This window comes from Callorhinchus milii, unplaced genomic scaffold, assembly GCF_018977255.1.
Source record: "Callorhinchus milii isolate IMCB2004 unplaced genomic scaffold, IMCB_Cmil_1.0 Scaffold11, whole genome shotgun sequence".
Classification (NCBI taxonomy): Eukaryota; Metazoa; Chordata; class Chondrichthyes; order Chimaeriformes; family Callorhinchidae; genus Callorhinchus; species Callorhinchus milii.
The window spans coordinates 9,160,273-9,179,588 of NW_024704752.1; the positions used below are offsets into that span (position 1 = coordinate 9,160,273).

At 38.5% G+C, this 19,316-nt stretch overlaps 1 protein-coding gene across 1 annotated transcript; it reads right to left on the reverse strand.

The window, feature by feature from the left end:
* Positions 1 to 423: 423 nt before the first annotated feature.
* Positions 424 to 19,104, reverse strand: vwa5b2 (von Willebrand factor A domain containing 5B2). The gene is made up of 18 exons (XM_007889369.2): positions 19,006 to 19,104; positions 17,143 to 17,274; positions 16,062 to 16,186; positions 15,631 to 15,807; positions 14,979 to 15,089; positions 13,958 to 14,160; positions 12,444 to 12,558; positions 11,522 to 11,707; positions 9,549 to 9,756; positions 8,979 to 9,265; positions 7,951 to 8,203; positions 6,844 to 7,179; positions 6,451 to 6,588; positions 5,075 to 5,203; positions 3,718 to 3,795; positions 2,637 to 2,706; positions 1,883 to 2,006; positions 424 to 1,231 (listed from the first exon to the last, which is right to left on the reverse strand). Exons 1-18 carry the CDS (start codon positions 19,034 to 19,036, stop codon positions 467 to 469), a joined length of 3,468 nt encoding a protein of 1,155 aa, XP_007887560.2. The 5' UTR covers positions 19,037 to 19,104; the 3' UTR covers positions 424 to 466.
* Positions 19,105 to 19,316: the final 212 nt, after the last annotated feature.

The window sequence follows — 19,316 nt, forward strand, 5'->3', positions numbered from 1 at the left end:
TAGTGCCTTTGAGATATCTCAAAGTGCTTCACGGAATATACTGGAAAGTGAATTGACTATATTTTTGTGGGTGAAACGCACAGCAGTGTCCCACAAACGGTCATGGATTGAGTGACATTTTTTATTCATTTTTTTGAAGGGATTATTACCCCTGCAAAAACGATCTGCGAATCGACTAACAGAGTTCCTGCTTACTGCTAGGTAAACAGGCGTGCAGAGTAAGGAAACTTGCCCAATGTTTTGCCCTGCTGGGAATTGAACCCAAGTCTCTCGCTTGCAAGGTAAGTGCTCCAACCACTGAGCTCAGGACTCCATAATATCCCAATATCAGCAGTTCTTTCATTCATGACCTCAGAATACCAAAATAAGAAAATAGCAGTTCAAAATATGGAGTAATATATTTATTGCTATTTAATCAAGTGGTAAAATCTAGCTTATATCATAAAGTACATAAATTTTCCTGTATTTACATATTATTTGGGTTATAACACAACATGTTGAGTTTAATATTCTCATTCCAATGACGTAGCAACAAGAAGAGCTGTCTAGCTGCAACTTTCAATCCACCCATATTTACTCCTTCAGGAAGGTGTTGTGCCTGGAGCCATGAATCTGCCTTGGCAGCAATGAGCTCCCACTCCACAAAATAACTGGCGCACTGATGCTCCAACCAGCCCAGTGCCACTGCAGTCGCCCAGCCCATCCCTTCTAAGTCCTCATCCTGAGGGTCCAGGTCATTCGCTGGCTCACAGAAGGCATTGCTGGCTTCAGAGGAGACTGGAGAGTTTTCGCACAGGTCGGTCTCTGAGCCCCTCCCGCTATCAGTTTGTTGAAAGGTAATACTCAGATTCTCGGGGCTGCTCGTGGCTATGTCATGTGACGTTACATCAGTACCATCAAAGTCACTCTCCAACAGTGGCCATGCCATCTTTTTAGAACCCTTTGTGCTTTCTTCAAGATATCTTTGTTTTTTTCGATGCACTGACTGAACATTCCCCTTACTACCTTGAAACTGCAACTCGCTTCCACTAGGGGCTGAGATGCCTCTCATAAGGAGCGGTTCTGGTTTGCTACCCCCTGTTTGCAGTGACACGCAGCGTGAGAGTAGGCTGATGCTCACTCGATGAGATGAGAATGGCGAGGCCCTCTTTATTCGATCAAGTGGGATCTTAAGAGCTTCAGAAAAGGCTTTGTTCAAAACAAAAGCTCCAGATGCCAACTGAAGCTGCACCTGCAATTGGAAAGCACAAAGTGAAGAGCTGCATCTGTGCCATACAACAACAAATTACATTTGTATAGCGCCTTTCAGGTAGAGAGGACGTCAAAGGCACTGGACAGTTGGGGAACCGAGCTGAGTTTCTCACTAACAGCTTTCAGTAAAGCCCAAGTTCTTTGCTGTAATGGTAAATCTGCAGAACAAAAACTAGTAGAAAACAGCTGGTTAAACCCTAGTGGGGTTGATTTAAGGGGCACCTCCTTAGAATATGAAACAAGTTGTGGTAAAGTCCCTATCAGTGCAATTTATGTCCTGTTGAAATAAGCAGGTTGGATGCCAAGTAATGTTTTTTTCTTCCCTACTTATGTCCTTATTGCAAGGTCTTTGTTAGTGCATATCCAGTAACTGATATCAGTGTCTGCTACGAATTTCTCAACTTTAAACAATTTATTAACACAACCTCTGAAAAGTTTGTAAAGACGATATTGATATATCAAATGTTTAGAGTAAAATCACTGGCCTGTTATTAAGCATGCTGTTACATTAGAAAGAATGCAATGTGATTATTGACAGGAATTTTGACCTTACAACATATCTACCCATTATTAATCAGCTATGCTGTTTTGACCAAGCCACAAAGTAAACAATATCAGCAGTTTCTCTTACCAATGGCAGATAGTCTGCGATCTCTTCTGTAGGTGAGGTGTCAAGCTTGCTCGACAGACAAGTGGGTTTTAGTAGTATCGATTTTCCTGTGTGGTTGAGAATTTTCGACCAACCCAGATTAATCCTGAGTGGGGAATGGAGCAGAGTTAAATAACATGCTAACAACATTGTGCACCCAGAGGACAAAGGCTTTCATAGGTAAATCTTGAGATGTCATTTAATTGACTGAAAAAGCCTTTGGAGCTGGATTGTAGCCAATCAAATTGCACTTAATTCAAAGCTTCTCGTATTGCTCATGAATCAGAGGGGCTGAAGAATAAGTGGAACTACAGTAATTGATTAACACTGAAAATAAAGAAAAAATCAGATTGAATTCAAAACAATTCCAGTTTAAAGGACAGAGAAAGAATGAGGTTAGCCCAAGTAACATGCATATCTTTGCACATTTGAATTTAAAATATTGTAATATTTATTTTAGAAGTTTAAATAGTTATTAATGATGCTTAAGAAACTTACTGTAATGTTTTCAGGATCACATTATGTTTACTAATGTGAGACAGGAATTTTCACTGGATTCATTGTGTATTTTGTAGCAGTCTGAGACAGTCAATTCCCAATAGCCCAATAGAAAGTCAATGTGTTCAGATATTATCTCATACAAATAATGTATATATGGAATACATTCAGTTTTCCACCAATATAATTTACTTTGAATCAACACTTGAAGTAATGAAAAGTAAATTGATCAAGGTACCTGGATCGAAAGAGATTTTCCACTGCTTTCTGTGACCGAGGAAATACTATAGATGAGCTCCTTGCACTTCCTGAAAGAACATGGAGAATGCAGTAACTCCATGAAGTTAAATGCTAAAAGCTATTTATGTGCAAAACATCAAATATGAATGTTTTATATGAGAATTTTCTATTTCTTTCATTGATGGTAGATTATATATTCTATGAAGTTCTATGTCACAATGCTGAGGTGCTGGGAAATAATGATAAAGTGGGAATCTATTGAGTTTTTATTTTAACACAGTACAATAATAACCCTTGAATTTGATGTAACAACTTATCATGTCGTCGAGGCGTCAGTGGCTCTTCCAAGGACATACTGCAAAGTGGATTGATTGTGTATTTTATCGGTGAAAATATGGTGGCCAACCTGTGGCCCATGGAGCCGTGAAGAAGCGTCCCTTTCCACTCCCCGAATTTTCTCACAAGTCTAGGTAAGTCCATGATCGATTGGTAGTGTATTTTTAGGGTTTTTTGATGAGATATTTCAAGATTTATGGCCTTAATCAAGAAATATTCAACCAAACAATTTATTTTGGTGGCCAATCATAAAGATTAGCCACTGCTGGTCTAGGCCGACACTCCAATGCAGTGCTGAAGGTGCTAATTTTCCCCTCCGTAGTCCTCAGAGGCAAATTGTAATCACTTGATTGATGCCCAACTGAGATCAAGTAACTCAGCGCAGAATGGAATCTCAGTGAGATGACTGTTCTATTGGTTGATTATAGAATACCTCTAATGTCATAAAATGCATAGCTAATACCTAAATCATTCTGTTCAGGCTCGGTAAGAGGGTAAAAATGCACTATAGAGCATAAAAAAAATTAGTAGTGGAAAACACTAAATGTTAATAAATAAAAATGTTTGAATATCATGTTGGTCAGAATTCCAGGGTGCTTCCCTGTGATGACTATTATTCCATTCATATCGTTACCAATGAAAGCAACAGTTTTCATTTCAGTAGGTGAAGGTTTTGGAGCCTCAAATCTGAAAAGGGTGAGGTGTTTTAACGCAACCATTTATTCTGAAATGAACTTATTTACCATCTAGTGCACTCTGACGTTCCCATCCAGAAGAAGATGAGCCAATGCTGGTCGGTGAAGTTGCACTATCTTCCTTTCCTGAAAAGGAGCAGAAAGGTCTTCATATAGTTTGAGCATAAATAGTCTTGAACAGTAAGGGTCAAAACGCACTAGAGTTTGAGCAGAAGTAACCTGGTATAGTTACAGAGCAAAAATAACTCTGTACAGTTGAAGAGTATAAGTAACCTTGTACAGTTATAGAACAGAATTCAGCAGAGCTAGCTCATACAGTTATATAGAGTAGATCTCCCTGGTGTTCATAACCTGTTATCACTGTAAGATGATCTGAGTTGCGTATGTAAGAACCTTCCAAATAAGTTAATGCTAGGTTGATTCATTCAGTAAATATGTACTTAAGAACATTATTGAAGGGTACAGGAATATGTCCACGTGACACTATGCTCTTGGGGTCAGGAATATGTTGTTTGCAGAGAGAAACGGACAACAACAACAACAACAACAACAAGATTCCATTTATAGAGCGCCTTTCACGTCAGGAGGACGTCCCAAGGCGCTGCACAGCTGGGTCATGACCCGAGCAGGGGGGAAATGGTCAGGGTGAGGGGAGGGAGGGAGAGAGGAGGGGGGAAATGGTCAGGGTGAGGGGAGGGAAGGGAGGGAGCGAGGAGGAGGAAGAGAGTCGAGAGGGGAGCTGAAGGCTCGGTCAAAGAGAAAGGTTTTGAGACCGGCCTTGAAGGAGGAAAGGGAGGAAGCAAGGCGAAGGCACTGGGGGATGGAGTTCCAGAGCCTCGGGGCTGAGAGGCTGAAGGCCCGACCACCGATAGTAGGGCGGTTGGGGCGGGGGACGTGGAGCAGACCGGAGCCAGAGGAACGGAGGGTACGGGCAGGTAGGTAGGGGGATAGTAGGTTGGAGAGGTAGGAGGGAGCAAGGCCGTGAATGGCCTTGTAGGTGAGGATGAGGATCTTGAAATCAATTTCAATAATTGTTTTTGCTTGATTATCTTTTATATTAAAAAGCACATTCCCAGAACAAGCTATCAGATAAAGGGAAGTCCATGATAGACTATGACCTCAGGTGTTGTATGTGGTCTGTGGAAGGAATAGCGTCTTGGAGCGCAAGGTTCATACATGAGGAATGCCTGCAGGGGTGAGGTACTGGAGAGTGCCCAGCTCCTGATGAACAGATACCAAGACAAGTCAATTCTTTCAAGAGATGAGGGAAACACATTGAAGGGGGCAAACAAAACTAGTTAGTTTTTTTTATCATAATACCTTTACTAATTTAACATTTTTAGTTTTGTTAGTGTTGTTCTAAGACATTTTATGAATACAGCTTTAATCTTAACTATAATACTACCTGTGGAAATGTAAGAATCATCCAGGCCCTCAGAGTCATGGCTGGAACACCTTCGACCCAGACCCATGGAATAACTTCTCTGGCGTCTGCTTCCTGAGCCTGAACCTCGTTTCTGGTTCAATTTAACTCCTTGAATGGAGGTAACAAAAGTTGCTTACGACAGTGAAATGTTCCTGTATTTGATAATTTTATGCAGGACTATTATTGTTTTTTTAAGGTAATTAAATAACCACCTAAAGGATTTCTGTGGACTGTCCAAGTATAAAATTAGTATTCTAGATGACTCACTGGAGATATCAAAAGCAACTGTAACATAAAAGCACAGTATGCACTGTATCATGTAGAATTTGAAACTCAATTGGTAAGTAATGCACAATGTTGACATAGGAATTTAATTGACCTATTCACCATTTGCTTGTACCAATTGTTCTACTACGTTTTGCCTACAAAATACAAACCATCACCTTTACAATATATTCTGTGAAATGCTTTGAAACATCTCAATGATGATTAGGAGTTATATAATAATAATCCTTGCATTTGCTATATAGCGCTTTATCACTTAAAAGACATCTCAAAGCGCTTCACAGAATATACTGTAAAGTGAATTGACTGTATATTTTGTGGGTGATCAAATGCAAGGATTATTACTATACCAGAGCTAATCCCAATTTCTTGCTCCCTCCTGATGAGTTTCTTATAACTTCTTCCTTCACTCTTCCACTCACATCATCATCTATGCTACCCAGCAGGAATACGTTTTCACTATCTTCTCACATCCCCTTTCAATCTTACCTGTTCCACTGAAAACAGGCTGAATCTTTTAGTTGATTCTATAACCCCTAGGATTTCTCTGTTCCGACAACCATGAAGAATATTACAATCGTTTTGCTTGCTTCATTCTTTCTCCCAAGGCACGCTTGCATTTTTGTTTACATTGAATTCCATTTGCTACTCTGTTAAACTGTTATGTCCTCTTGTAATCTCCTGTAGTTCTTACAGGTTATTATGCCATTAATGTGGAATCATGGAGATTTGGTATGGTCTTATGCCTATGTACAGATCATTTTTAAAATATATATTCGTTTTTCTATTCTGTCATCCATTTTTCTACCAATCCTGCCACAAGTGCCTTTTCCAAGCTTTTTATCAATTAGATCAAACCTGACAAAATTATTTGACTTATTTGAGATTGATACAGATTAAAATAGACAGCGTTGTTTGCTATGTGAAGGTTTGCATAAAAGGTTTTGCTCTGAGTTCAGTGGACTTGTCCTTTTGCACAATGATGCATCTCTTTGAAAACCATTTTCTCATGTGAGATGATTCATCTTTTTAGCCAACAGTAAAAGAAAATAAATTAATATTAATCTTACCTGTGTTTCGCACTTCCACAAACGATGATAAACAATCTTGTGTGCTGGTGTCCACTGGGATGGTAGTCGTGTATGTGGACACACAATTACATGCTTTGCTGGTTTGAATGGCTTTCAAACGATATATTTTGGATGATCCTCCAGAGAGAAAGAGAGAGTTGTTTAGCTCCTTTTTTCTGTGAGTAACCACTGAATGGCTAAGGCCACAGTTTTGGAGACACTATTGAGGCTGAAAGCAGTTGTGGAGAAGATGAGATGAATCAGCAAATGGTGGTTCTAAATAAGTGCGGCTTATATTAATTTAAATTCCCTGCCATTTTTCAGAAGTTTAAAAAAAAGCAAGAAAAAGTTGGTTAAACATTATTTAGACACCAATTATAGAAATGTATTTACCATATTCAATCTCACTTTCTTTTTCTGCCATGTTTTCAAAGTCTTTGATGACTGATTGAGCAGCTAACTGATGAAGAATCTCTTTCCATACATTCTCTTCATTCTGCATTGGTTCTTCCTGAATTGATGCACCGTAGAGAGAAGTAAGGCTGGTAGTTACATCCCAGGTGACCGGCTTTCCACAAATTAAGCCGTAGATCACTGATTTACAGTGCATTGCAGGTACACTGTCGGTTTCAGTCACACTTAGCTCCTCAGAGATCACTGGGGAGAATAGGCTCTCAGGATCAAAGAACGTGTCCCAATCTGGAGTGGATGCTTGGAATGATAGACTGCCTATAGGGATGAACAGTTAAAACACACTCGGGAACCAAGAGTAGGACCCTTACAGTTAATGTTTCAGTAAATCTTTTTAGCTCTCCCAGTCCATTTAAAGATGACGGATAAGCATTGCTGTTGCTTTGATACTAAACTTATGAATACTGGTTAAATTGTGACAAAAATGGCAGTGGGAGTTTGTTCAGCAAGTTGCTGAGTAATACAGGTCTCCCATTATTCTCTGATTTTTTTTGTTAACGTAGGTAATTTCAACCATAGCACCAATTGGTCTCAGGATTAGAAGGGCACTGTATAAATGCAAGTTGGTATTATAGATTCAGGAGAAAAATCAGCAAGGGTGCCAGATCACTACAAGTGCAAGTGTCTGGACATCGATGAAGATGGGACCAAATTGTTCACTGCAGTGAAGGGTCAAACACAAACAGATATGAATTGAAAATAGGCAAGTCAGAAATAAAAAAGGAATCAGGATGATTTAGCACAAAGAACTCATGATATAAGTTACCTGGGAAGGCCATTGTGGCAGACAATGTAAATATGCTCAACAATTAAATGGATCTGTTTCTGGAGAAAGAAAAGATCGATGGCGAGTTGTAAATCAAAAGGATTTTTTTTGCATCGTTGGCATTTTCCTATTCCAAATTTTATTCTAAGTTTTTTGTGCCTTTACTGAGCCTGTCAGAGAGTTGAACATAATGACAAACATGACAAAAATAAAAGCTTATTTTATCTGTTCTTAGAGACTGGGTGAAAGGTTTGATCGCTTACTAGAATCGGTGAGGCTCTTCCTTGATAAACTGTTGGTCTGAAATTGCTGGGATCCACATTCGTTGATTCTTCCTCCAAGAGACTGATTCAGATTCTCCCGGTCAGTAGATACCTTTTCCAAAGCCCGGTGTAGGTGATGCATGTCCAATTGGCCGTTTGGAGAGGAGAAGCTCCGATTGGACAGAGCAGCTTGTGCCATCACTTTTCTCTTTTTCCTTGACTCGTCTGCAGAAGGATCAATTCCAGCAAAGTTCTGAAAATAACGCAGAATGTTTTTTTCAGTGTTGACAGTTAAATGTTGCAAATGCAAAAAGGAATTGTAAGGTAAGCAATCGTGATCTCACTGTATCATATTCATACAGTCTACGCCAGGTATTTGGAGGTGCCTTTCGTGTATTAATACAAGGTGATGTTTTTATTGCAAACAACTGCAGAACTCTTTGGTTGCAATGTTCTAGAGAATTTGTGAAGCCAGAATGTTGATGATCTGAAGAAATTTCTGTTCTGACTGAGTTGTTTTGTTTGTAGTTGTTAGTTAATTTATGGATGTTATCTATGAGCAAGTTTCCTTACTCCAAACACCTCTGTTTATCTAGCAGTAAGTAGGAACCCAGCTGTTAGTCGATTGGCAGATCGCTATCTGGGGGAAATAATCGCTCCCCTCCAAAAATAGGTTTGGTCACTCAATCCACGACTTTTTGTGGGACACTACTGTGCATGATTGGCTGCCGTGTTTTGCCCACAAAATATAGTCAATTCACTTCACAATATATTCTGTGAAGCACTTTGAGATGTTTCAACGAGGTGATATGGCGCTATACAAAATGCAAGGATTATTATTATTGCCTCAATCTTCATTGAAATTATGAAAAAGAGAAAGAGGCTTTCCTCATTTCATGCTGTGTTTTCTTCCTTCATCTGTAGCACCATTGCAAATTAAGCATAGACGCAACCTTCATTTGGTAACAATTTGTTTTCGCTGCTTTATTTATGTTGGTAAATCGTGACAAACCAGGGCAGTTACTTACTTTACTAATAACCATTTCAGAGGTAGGCAATGAGAATGGTTTCCTTGTCAATTCCCACCGCAGCAAACTCTTCTGTCCCTGCTCAGTGATGCTTTCCAAACCATGCGGGAGTGATGCAGATTCCATGTCATGAGGTTCTGTGGAGTCACTGCTGTTTGAGCCATGGGTAGTTGTGGGGATTCCACGCTCACTGCTGACAGAGCAGTGAGTCAGTGTGTACTGCTCATGGATATATGAAGGATGATAGATACGCTTTCGTATGTTATGGAGCGGATCAGTCTCAAAATCTGGAATAAAATAACAATCTAAAGAATCACATTGGTGATAGCAGTGACTAATCTTTTAAATTGACATATTACTCCCACCAATTTTTACCCCTTTTCTGGAAGGCACTGAACTGTAGTCTACCCAAGTGGCTATTTTTATGTTTATGCCTAGAGTCCCAGCAAACAATTCAGTTGAAAGGGAGCGTCACTGCCAAACCCGATGCTATCCTCGTCTGACGTCAACACAATTGCACTTCAACAGAGTTCATGAGCTCTGCCGATTTCACTCTCACTCCATGCTTACATTTTTCATTTTCTTCAGCGTTTCCACCTGAAAATTCCAAAGAAATTTCCCGTGAAATCTCTTTCAGTGCCTCCTCAATGCCATTATTTTCTTTAAGGAGAGGTGATTTGATGCTATCGGAAGTGGTTGGTGTTGGAGGGTCCTCTTGAGTTTGAAAAACAGAGCTCGTAGACCCCCTGGATGGAGCTTTGGGACTGTGTGGCTTGACCTGAAGTGAAAGGAAACAACCCAGAGGTTCACTTGTTATTTTTCAAGTTTAAAGAATTCCGGTAGAATTTTATAATATCTTTCATTCTCAGAACATATATTATTCATAAGGTAGTTGGAAGTCATCTTAAACCAGGATATCATAAGATTTTTCTGTGGAATTGCCTCTGGAACGCCATCACTCTACCCCTCTGTCACCAGCAAAAATCATAGTATAGAGCTGCCAAACCTCACTCTTTTGAGTATTTTTCACTGTTACTGGCTCCAGGCTAAATAATATCAGTCTAGAATAATGATATCATGATGTCACAACATAAAGCCATAAAGCTTTTGCCAGTATGAGTGCAGCAACAGGAGTCAGAGGATTTGTCCTGATTGGTAAAAGTAAAGTATTTGTGGTGCATTCTTTCATCAAATGTCAACAAAATAAGTTGGAACCACTTATAACATATTTCAGTAAAGCACGAATCCACTTATACTGCAGGTACATTATATAGTGGAAGTACTTCTTGCACTAACTGGGTACCTTTCTGCACACAGCATGCAGAAGGCTTCCCGATGTTCAGTCGTGTTTCAGCAACTGCTGGAAATGCTTTCTGCTCATTGTGCAATGTGCAGGAAAGTGACATCAGTGGTGATCTGATGACCTCGAAATTCTGATTGGTGGCCATTTTAATAGAATACCCATTATAATGCAGCGTGATTTTATGGACCTAATCATGGTGTTATAATGGATCAAACTATAGTCCACTCCGTAAATAAATACCGTGATTTATGACCCTGCGTCACATGTATGGGACCTCACATGACGTCGTATAGTATGACAAACTATTCTGTGAATCAAATTGTTATTGTTTGGAATGTTAGTCTACGAGAAAGGCACTAATTAACCACACGATGTTAACATAACATATAGGATCAGGAGTAGGCCATTCGGCCCTTCGAGCCTGCCCCGCCATTCAATCATGGCTGATCTTCTAATCTAACTCCAGCTAATAACCTGACCCTGCCTAATCCCCATATCCCTTAATCCCTTTTGCAATAAGAAATCTATCTATCTCAGTCTTGAATATGTTCAAGAACTGAGCATCAACAGCCCTTTGAGTTCCATACATTCACCACCCTTTGAGTGAAGAAGTTCTTCCTCAACTCAGTGCGAAAGAGCTGCCTCTGATTTTAAGGTTGTGACCCCTGGTTTTAATTTCTCCAACCAGGGGAAACAATCTCCCACTATCTATCTATCTATCATGCCCTTTGATGATCTTATAGGTTTCTATAAGATCCCCTCTAATTCTTCTACATTCTAGAGAATATAGGCCCAAATTGGTCACCCTATCCTCGTAACTCAACCCCTTCATCCCTGGAACTAACCTAGTAAATCTACGTTGCACCCCCTCCAAGGCAAGTATATCCTTCCTTAAATGAGGAGACCAAAACTGGACCAGTATTCCAGGTGTGGTCTCACCAGGGCCCTATACAGTTGCAGCAAGACTTCCCTACTCGTATACTCTAATCCTTTCATAATGAATGCTAACATACCGTTCGCCTTCCTAATTGCTGCTGCACCTGCAGACTAACTTTCTGTGATTGGTGTACAAGGACACCCAAGTCCCTCTGGACACTAACACATTCCAATCTCTCCCTTCTAAAAAATAACCTGCTCTACTGTTTTTGCTACCTGTTGTTCTCTGGCAACAGATTACCTTATGATAAACCATTCAAAACACATTGGACCAAGATACACTCATAATCACGGGTGGACATACCGTATTCTTTTTCCTCTGGAACCCAGAGAGGTCAAAAAGCACTCCATAGCTAATCAGATGTTCCCCTGGGTATAGAGGTCCAATCTCAGTTGGAGAAAGAAGAACTTCTAAAGTATCAGGAAGATACCATTCGATGGTGATATCACTCATTACTGGCTCAATTGCCTTCTTTAATGATTTTATTAACTGTTTAAGAAATTAAGAAATATACATTATTAGCATTTACAATAAAGTAGTACCATACTCTACTAACACATACAGGGATGCAAAATTTGTGTGGGAACACACATCCATCAGTCAGTAAAGTCACCAACCTTCGCAATGTGTGCTTATAAATGGGATTCCCTCATTATAAGTGGATGTCAGCAGGGTCGGTAGCTTTCCTGAACATCAGAATTTAACCCCATAATATCCACACAAATGCAATCATAGTAATTGAGTTACTTGGAAATTACTCTGTAAACTCAATTATGTAGATATTACAAAGTACATTTTTTTTAACTAAAAAAATGACCCCAAACTGATACAAGAAGTCTTGCTTTGAAGGAAGATTAGTCTCGTCCTTGAGATAGAGATTTACAGTGAAGGAATGGAATTAGGGTTCTAGATTTGTGTAAATATGTTAAACAAATCTACACACTGTTCTACAATCTGTGCATGTGTGTGGGTAAGTCAGTACTAAGGAGCCAAATTCAATCTTTTTGCTGAGGTGACTATTTGTAGTCTACATATTGTCTATTTGTAGTTACAAATCGGATGAGCAAATATTGCAGGTTCCTGCGGTGCTGTAGCTTTTAAGGAGGCAACGTCTGTGGAGGGATTGAATTATGCAGAAACATTCTGGAGTTTTGGGTTGTATATTAGCCCTCTGTGCAGAAATGTATATTGCACATTTTTACCTTTATGACATAAGGCCACTTACCTTTGGCTGCAGTCTCTCCCCTTCTTTGAAAAATTCGACCGTTCCACCAGTGACCTTTGCAACTCCATGCAGCAAGCGTTTACAGGCATTGGGACCCAGACCATAGCTGAAACACCTAATGGAAAGCTGTCACTGTTAACATCATGATATATCCTCTGCAGCTTATTTTAACTGTAATAACTCCTGGACAGGGCAAAACATTAGGCAAGTTTCCTTACTCCACACACCTATGTTTATCTAGCAGTAAGTAGGACCCCAGTTGTTAGCTGATTGGCGGATTGCTTTCCGTGGGAATAATCCTTTCAAAAAAAAATTGTAAAAAATAATAATAATTTAGTCACTCAATCAACGAACTATTTGTGGGAAAACTGCTGAGCACAATTGGCTGCTGCGTTTTGGCTATAAAATATACAGTCAATTAATTTAACAGTATATTCTGGGAAGCACTGGGAGAAGTCTCGAAGAAGTGATAAGGCGCAATATCAAATGCAAGGATTATTCAGTAGTATTATTATTGTTTTGTAGGTAGAAAGCAAATTATTTTTCACTATAATCATTGCTTACCATCTTGTCTAATATCTTTCCTGCAGTTATAGTGTTAAAGCTACACTTGGACAGAGAGACTGAACATGTACAGTTCACGGCATATTATTAATATAAAGGTTTCAGACTCCCCAGTGTAGTTGTGTTTTAGTAAAATTTAATTAAAAAGAATGAGGCTAGCTTGCGAGAGTCATAAAGAAAATTCTAGTTGCTTTTGAGAAAGGCACTTAGTCTAATTGCTTTCTTGGTCACCCTTTTTGCATTTATTAGTTAATAACATGGGTTCGCAACTAAACTCAGTCTTCCCTTCCTCTTACAATCTACATGCTCTTCTGCTCTTTTCAATTTCTTATTTAATTTAATTGTCACTGGTCCTTCATCAAAGATTCTCAGTAGAAAAAAAAAATTTTCCAAGACTTCTGAATGCCTCGTCCTCTCCATCCCCTCTCCCAAACTGTCTCTTCCAATAAACAAGCTTCTTCCTTTTGCTGAAAGAGTGGAGTGCTCTGGGTCAAACCTTTTATTCCTACATTTCTTCAAAATGAGCAGTAGAGTGGTACAATTCTACATTGAGTGTTCTACTTGAAAACTATTTAAACAATTGTGAACCGCAAATCCTAAACCTTGTATATTGGAAGCGGTTTGCATGTTGCACCAATGCCATTAGTGCTTCATAAACTAAAGGAGGCAGCTTTGCGCACCTAAGGTGTTACAACTGCTCAAAATATAACTGCTCACAAACTATTTAAACTCTGATATTAGAATTATTAGAATTGAGGTCAGCGTGTTTAATCTTTTGAGAAATGTCTTTCCTCTCCCTCCATTTCTCTGAATATTAGATGAAACATCCCAGTGTCAAAACGATAAACTCTTGCTGCAGAGCTCAATAAGAGCAACAGATAAACTCTATATTTTCGACAAAATAGATGTTTTTATTGTGTGCACAAATGCTCCAATAAGTTGCAAAATACCTTATAGAACTTGCATTTTTTCGGACTAACTCGATGATTTTTGCAGTGTTGCCCATAGAACCATCGGTTAAAATGAAGAGCTGGCGAGGGTAGCCACGTTGCACTGTCTGGTTGAAGATCCAAGACAAAGCCCCAAGGATGTTGGTGCCCCCCATGTCTGCCCTCATCCTTTGGATATATTCACAGGCCAGTGAGAGGGTGTCCTTTAAAAAGACAAAGTACAGTGAACTGATAATAAAACACCGGCTTATCAACATGTTGTCAATATCCCTGCTGCTTCCCATATAAAATTTGAATACCATCACTCCGCTTATAGCATATAATGCCACGTTCCACACATCTCTGTGAGTAAAATGTCGGATACATCATCAAAGTGAATCCTATACTGCAGTGAGCAGGCTAGCGCAGGGAAATGTGAAAATCAAGAAAGCTGGAAATTTGTAATTGTCCTCAGAAGGTTAAACTAAGCCCAAAGCGCTATTTGCAGAAATTATATCATTCTTAAGCATCTGGAAAAGTGAGAAAAATCCTTTTCGTACAGAGCCTCAGATTCTGCTGTCAGTTGCGTAGAATGTGTCATAACTTGTCAGAAGGAAGTGACAGAAAATCTAAATCAGTGACAAACATAACGTGAAATGGCAAGTGTTAAATATTCATTGCATGTGCTACTTATTGAGTTGGTACATGACAACTGATTACAGCATAAAACACTGCGCAGTTATGTTGGTAGAAGACCTCCTGGTTGCAGCTCGCAACCCCAGGGGACTCATGACATAGTCACCTGGATATATGGTATAGTCACTGAGCTCTTTTTGCTTGGAGTGACTATATCAGGAATTTACTGTAATTGTTAACCAGAGGTTCCAGAATTTCATGTGTGAATTCTGCAAATATGTGGTGCTCAAGTGTTTGAGTGTGTGATTCTCAGTTAGTAAATCACTTGGCAATCTTAGTGAAGAGTCTCAGTCAGGGAAGCAATTGGAGCATCATGTTAGAATGTTTTACTGCCAGAATTACTCACATCATTGCATATTCGACTGGATGAAAAGAGAGTCTTCACATTGGAGCCAAAACCAATTATGTTCAGTAATGTCCCAGGCGGTAAACTTTTAACAGCAACTAGCATTGCTTCCTACAAAAGAAGTATGAAAATAGCAATACTATTCTTGAATCACTAAATGATCATTTTCATCTCTATTATACACATAATGGATGACCTGTGAGTACCTGGATAAATATTTTAATGATTAGCATGTTTTATAATTTGGTTTGCATAGCTATCACAAAATAGCAAAAAACTGGTGTAAGTCATATGATTCCAGATACATTGATGTCCTATATGATCAATAATATCATCATAATAATAATATAATCATATTATAATAATAATCCTTAACGGTTTGTGGGACACTACTGTACGCAATTGACTGCTACGTTTTGCCCACGAAATACAAAATCAATCCACTTTACAGTATATTCTGTGAATCCCTTTGAGATATCTCAATGATGTGATAAGGCACTACATCAAATGCAAGTATTATTATAATTATTATATCATTATTCCCAATTCAACTTGGCATCAGTGGTACTTACAATATTGACCATGGAATACAACGTTTAATGGATAATTTATGTATCTAAAGAATTTACATAACTATTTCACTGCAACTCACTTTTATTTTTTCGATATGAATGCCGCTCATACTGCCACTTCTGTCAATGAGGAATATGATTTCTCTGGTAACGTGTCCAAACTCTGTTGCAATACTTTGGAGATCAGGGCAGAAGTTGAGCATCAGCACAGGATTGAATGCAATATCTTTGTGAAAGCGCTTCCGGACAAATTCAACCTGTAAGAAGAAAGTGTCATAATGGCTTCGTTGGCTGCAAGCTCATTATTATAGAACCATTGAAATTTACAGCACTTAAGAAGGCATTCGGCCCATCATGTCTATCCTAGCTCTTTTAAGAGCAATTCTTTCAGTCCAATTTACCTGCCCTTTCCCCATATAAACTAGTTACAGTTAGTGCTTGCAATTTCTTCATTTGCCATGATTCCAGTTTACTTGTTGGGCTGCTATTCTGTTGAATGTCTGTATCTTACCTTCTTGTCAAAGCTGGAATCCTTCTTCACTACTCTACTGAAGTCCCGTCTGCTTCTAATCTGCTGTTCATACTCCTTGAAACTCATACTGCCTTCCTCCAGTATAACATGTGGTACATGAGGCTCTTGTGGAACAGAAACAAGGAGTAAAATGGTGTTACCTATGATGTATGGGAGATTATCAGATCTCTATCATATTAATGCATCTTTCATCCCCTGCTAAAAAAAAACAGCTGAACAGCCGGAGTCCAAGATGCAGGAAATAGCAACACTGAAAAGGAGAGGAATTAAATAAATTAAGAAATAATAATTGGATAAACTTGATGCTTATAATCCTTGAAATAATAGAAAGAAAGGGAGATCAGGAATTCTGTAGTTTTGAGATCCTGGGAAGGAATGAGTTAAGTTAGGGTAATGAGTTTTGGTTTCAACAGAGTACAGAAGAGGGAGTAAAATGGCTTACTTGGAGGTAGCGTGGGACAAGAAAGGAAAGCTCAGAAAGATATTCACAATAGGACTAATTAAAGGCGAAAAAGTTTGCAATGGAGATAGAGTTTTGCGGTGAAAAGACCGATTTGTCTTTTACACAAAATAAATGCTTGATGTATCAAACTTTATCATCAATGAAAAATGAACTAATTATAAAATGACAAGTCTTTTATTTATATATCTTGTGCTGTAGGCAAGAGAAAACTGTTTGAACAACTATTCATTGTGGAACAGATTTCAGAATTATTCGGGGAAAAAGAAGTGCTTGACACGAAAGGGAGAAAGAGAGAATTTTTTTTTTTNAGGAATTTCATTCAGATCAGAAGAGATGTAGAGGACAAGAATATCAATAGATGAAGAGCTAAGAGTAGAGTCATTAACAGTAAGACAAAAATAAATTTTAGAAAAGTAGGAAAAGAAGCATTGGATTTCAGAGCTTCCTGCTTTGCATCTGTGCACCAATGTTAATTTTTTTTTGCTTAGAAGTATTATTTAATACTCAGTCATGTTCAGGTGGAAATGCAGAGATTATACTCGCAGATATTTGGTTATACACATATAACAGTGACTCCTTTCATCAAAGGTAGCTTACCGCTTGGGTGTAAAATAATTTCGAGGTTCCTATCATACTGATGTGATTCTGCCAGGGTGATGTATGTTGTAGAGGCAGATCTAGCACCAGGATCCGCATCAGCCCTCAATGCGTGAGTAGGACTCTCCACTCCTATAAAATAGTTGCATTCAAACATTAGGAGACCACATTTCATTGCTCACAATCGCAGCAATAAATAGTATTTCCTCTGCACCGAGTGGTGCTCTTTCTGTGTAAGATTAAAACGTGAGACCTATCTAACACTTTTTACTTTGCTCTTTTAATAGGAGCTTCAAGAGAAAGGAAAATCATCAGGGTTCAGTTTCATATGTATCATTTATTTATGTTTGTAGCAAAAAAATAAGCTAGACAAAGAAGACAGCAAATGTTGCATTTTGAAAAGGGAGTCAAGTTAACAACAAAGCAAATGATGAATGAATAACGATGTACAATGTATAACTTTTTATTTCAACCCAGGATGCAAGGAGGAGTGTGTAAATTGGTGTTTTTGGAACATGATGTGTAAATATTCTGCCTTGGCTTGAATTAAAGTATAAACATATATGTGCAAAATAACTATTTTTGTGTAAATGCTTTAATGTTTCAGTGCGAGAGCAATTCAATGAGTCAGTAAACCGAGATCCAATCTGTTTTATGATTCAGGTGGATGTTGATAATTGGCTATGAATCTCATTGTTTTTCTGATATTTTTGCCAATATAATATTTACTTCATTTTGGGCCACTCTTCATCTGATGATCAGCTGACATGAAAGGTGCTATATAAACACAAGCCATTGTTTGTGTTGGACAAACCATAGCATATATGTTATTCTAACTCGTGTTCTATCTAGAATTAAATTTATTTTAGATCTGGGGTGGTAAAGAGTTTTACATTCAAACCCACACCCATATTCTCACCCACTGCTAGACACCAAGAGGCTCCTTGACATCTTTCAAACAGTATGCATTTCTCTCAGTTGTATTGCGTCTCTCCCCCCTCGCCCCCGAGTTAAAATAAATGCATTTTCACTGTAAGATATTCAATTCAATTACATCTGCATTTTAACTGTCCAATTCTTTAATTTATTGACTAAAAAAGCATTCACCCAAATTGTAATTCAGAATCCTGTGGCATTGTACTTGTACTGAGTGATCTACTTACTGCATTAATGTCCATACAGCATGCAAACTCTTTGTATTTCTTCTGTCAGATGTAATTGTATTTAATACTAGAACCACAGAAATCAATTTACTAGATTGACTTAACCTATTGATTATTTTTACATCCAGATGTCTTTGAATATTTTATGAAGATCATGAATAATTACACGGTTTGGAAATAAAGCAGCTTTTCTTCCAAGTACCTCCATATGTAGTTTAGATTGCTACCCGTTACAGAACATTAACCTTTTAGTTTGCTCACCCCCCCCTCCCATGAATATTTTCATTAAGAGTTTCTTTTTCACCAATGGCATCAAACTTTGGTTTTTAAAATCTGCAGATTGTTGAACAAAGAAAAAGATTAGAGAGGTAAGGAGTCAAGTCAAAGAATGAGATAGATTTGGAGACACTTAGTCATGGTAATGAATGAGAGAGTTGGAGACAATGCCACTAATCTTAATTTCAACAATAAGAGAAAACAGAGTGCCCACAGTATCATAGTTGGTTTTAGAAAAAATGGGGAAAATGACTAAGATGATTCACAGTATGGAGGAAACAGAGTGCCCACAGTATCATAGTTGGTATTAAAAAGAATGGAAAAACTGACTAAGATGATTAAAATACCGAAGCACAAGGCCTGTTGTGCCTAGATTATCTCTAGGCAAAGACTTTAAATGGTTCCATGTTGTGAATTCCCTTACCAGCTAACAGACAGGGACCTCGAACCAGCATCTCAAAGTGAAACTCATATGGCACTGGATTGAACGCTTGTATGTTGAAAATCTCTGGCAGACACCGATGTCCAATAGTTAAGGACTTCTCTGGTTTCAGTCCACCTGTTCTGAAACAACTGGTAGAACTGAAACTGGATTCACATAAAGTGGGGAAAAAGACAGATGCAGATTTAGACCAGATTTGTTATGATAAATTTATGAAAAATAAAAAGCACAGCAAAGGCATACTACCATGTTATCTTCTAATGTTTACGTGTATTTTCTAACATTCTGGCATG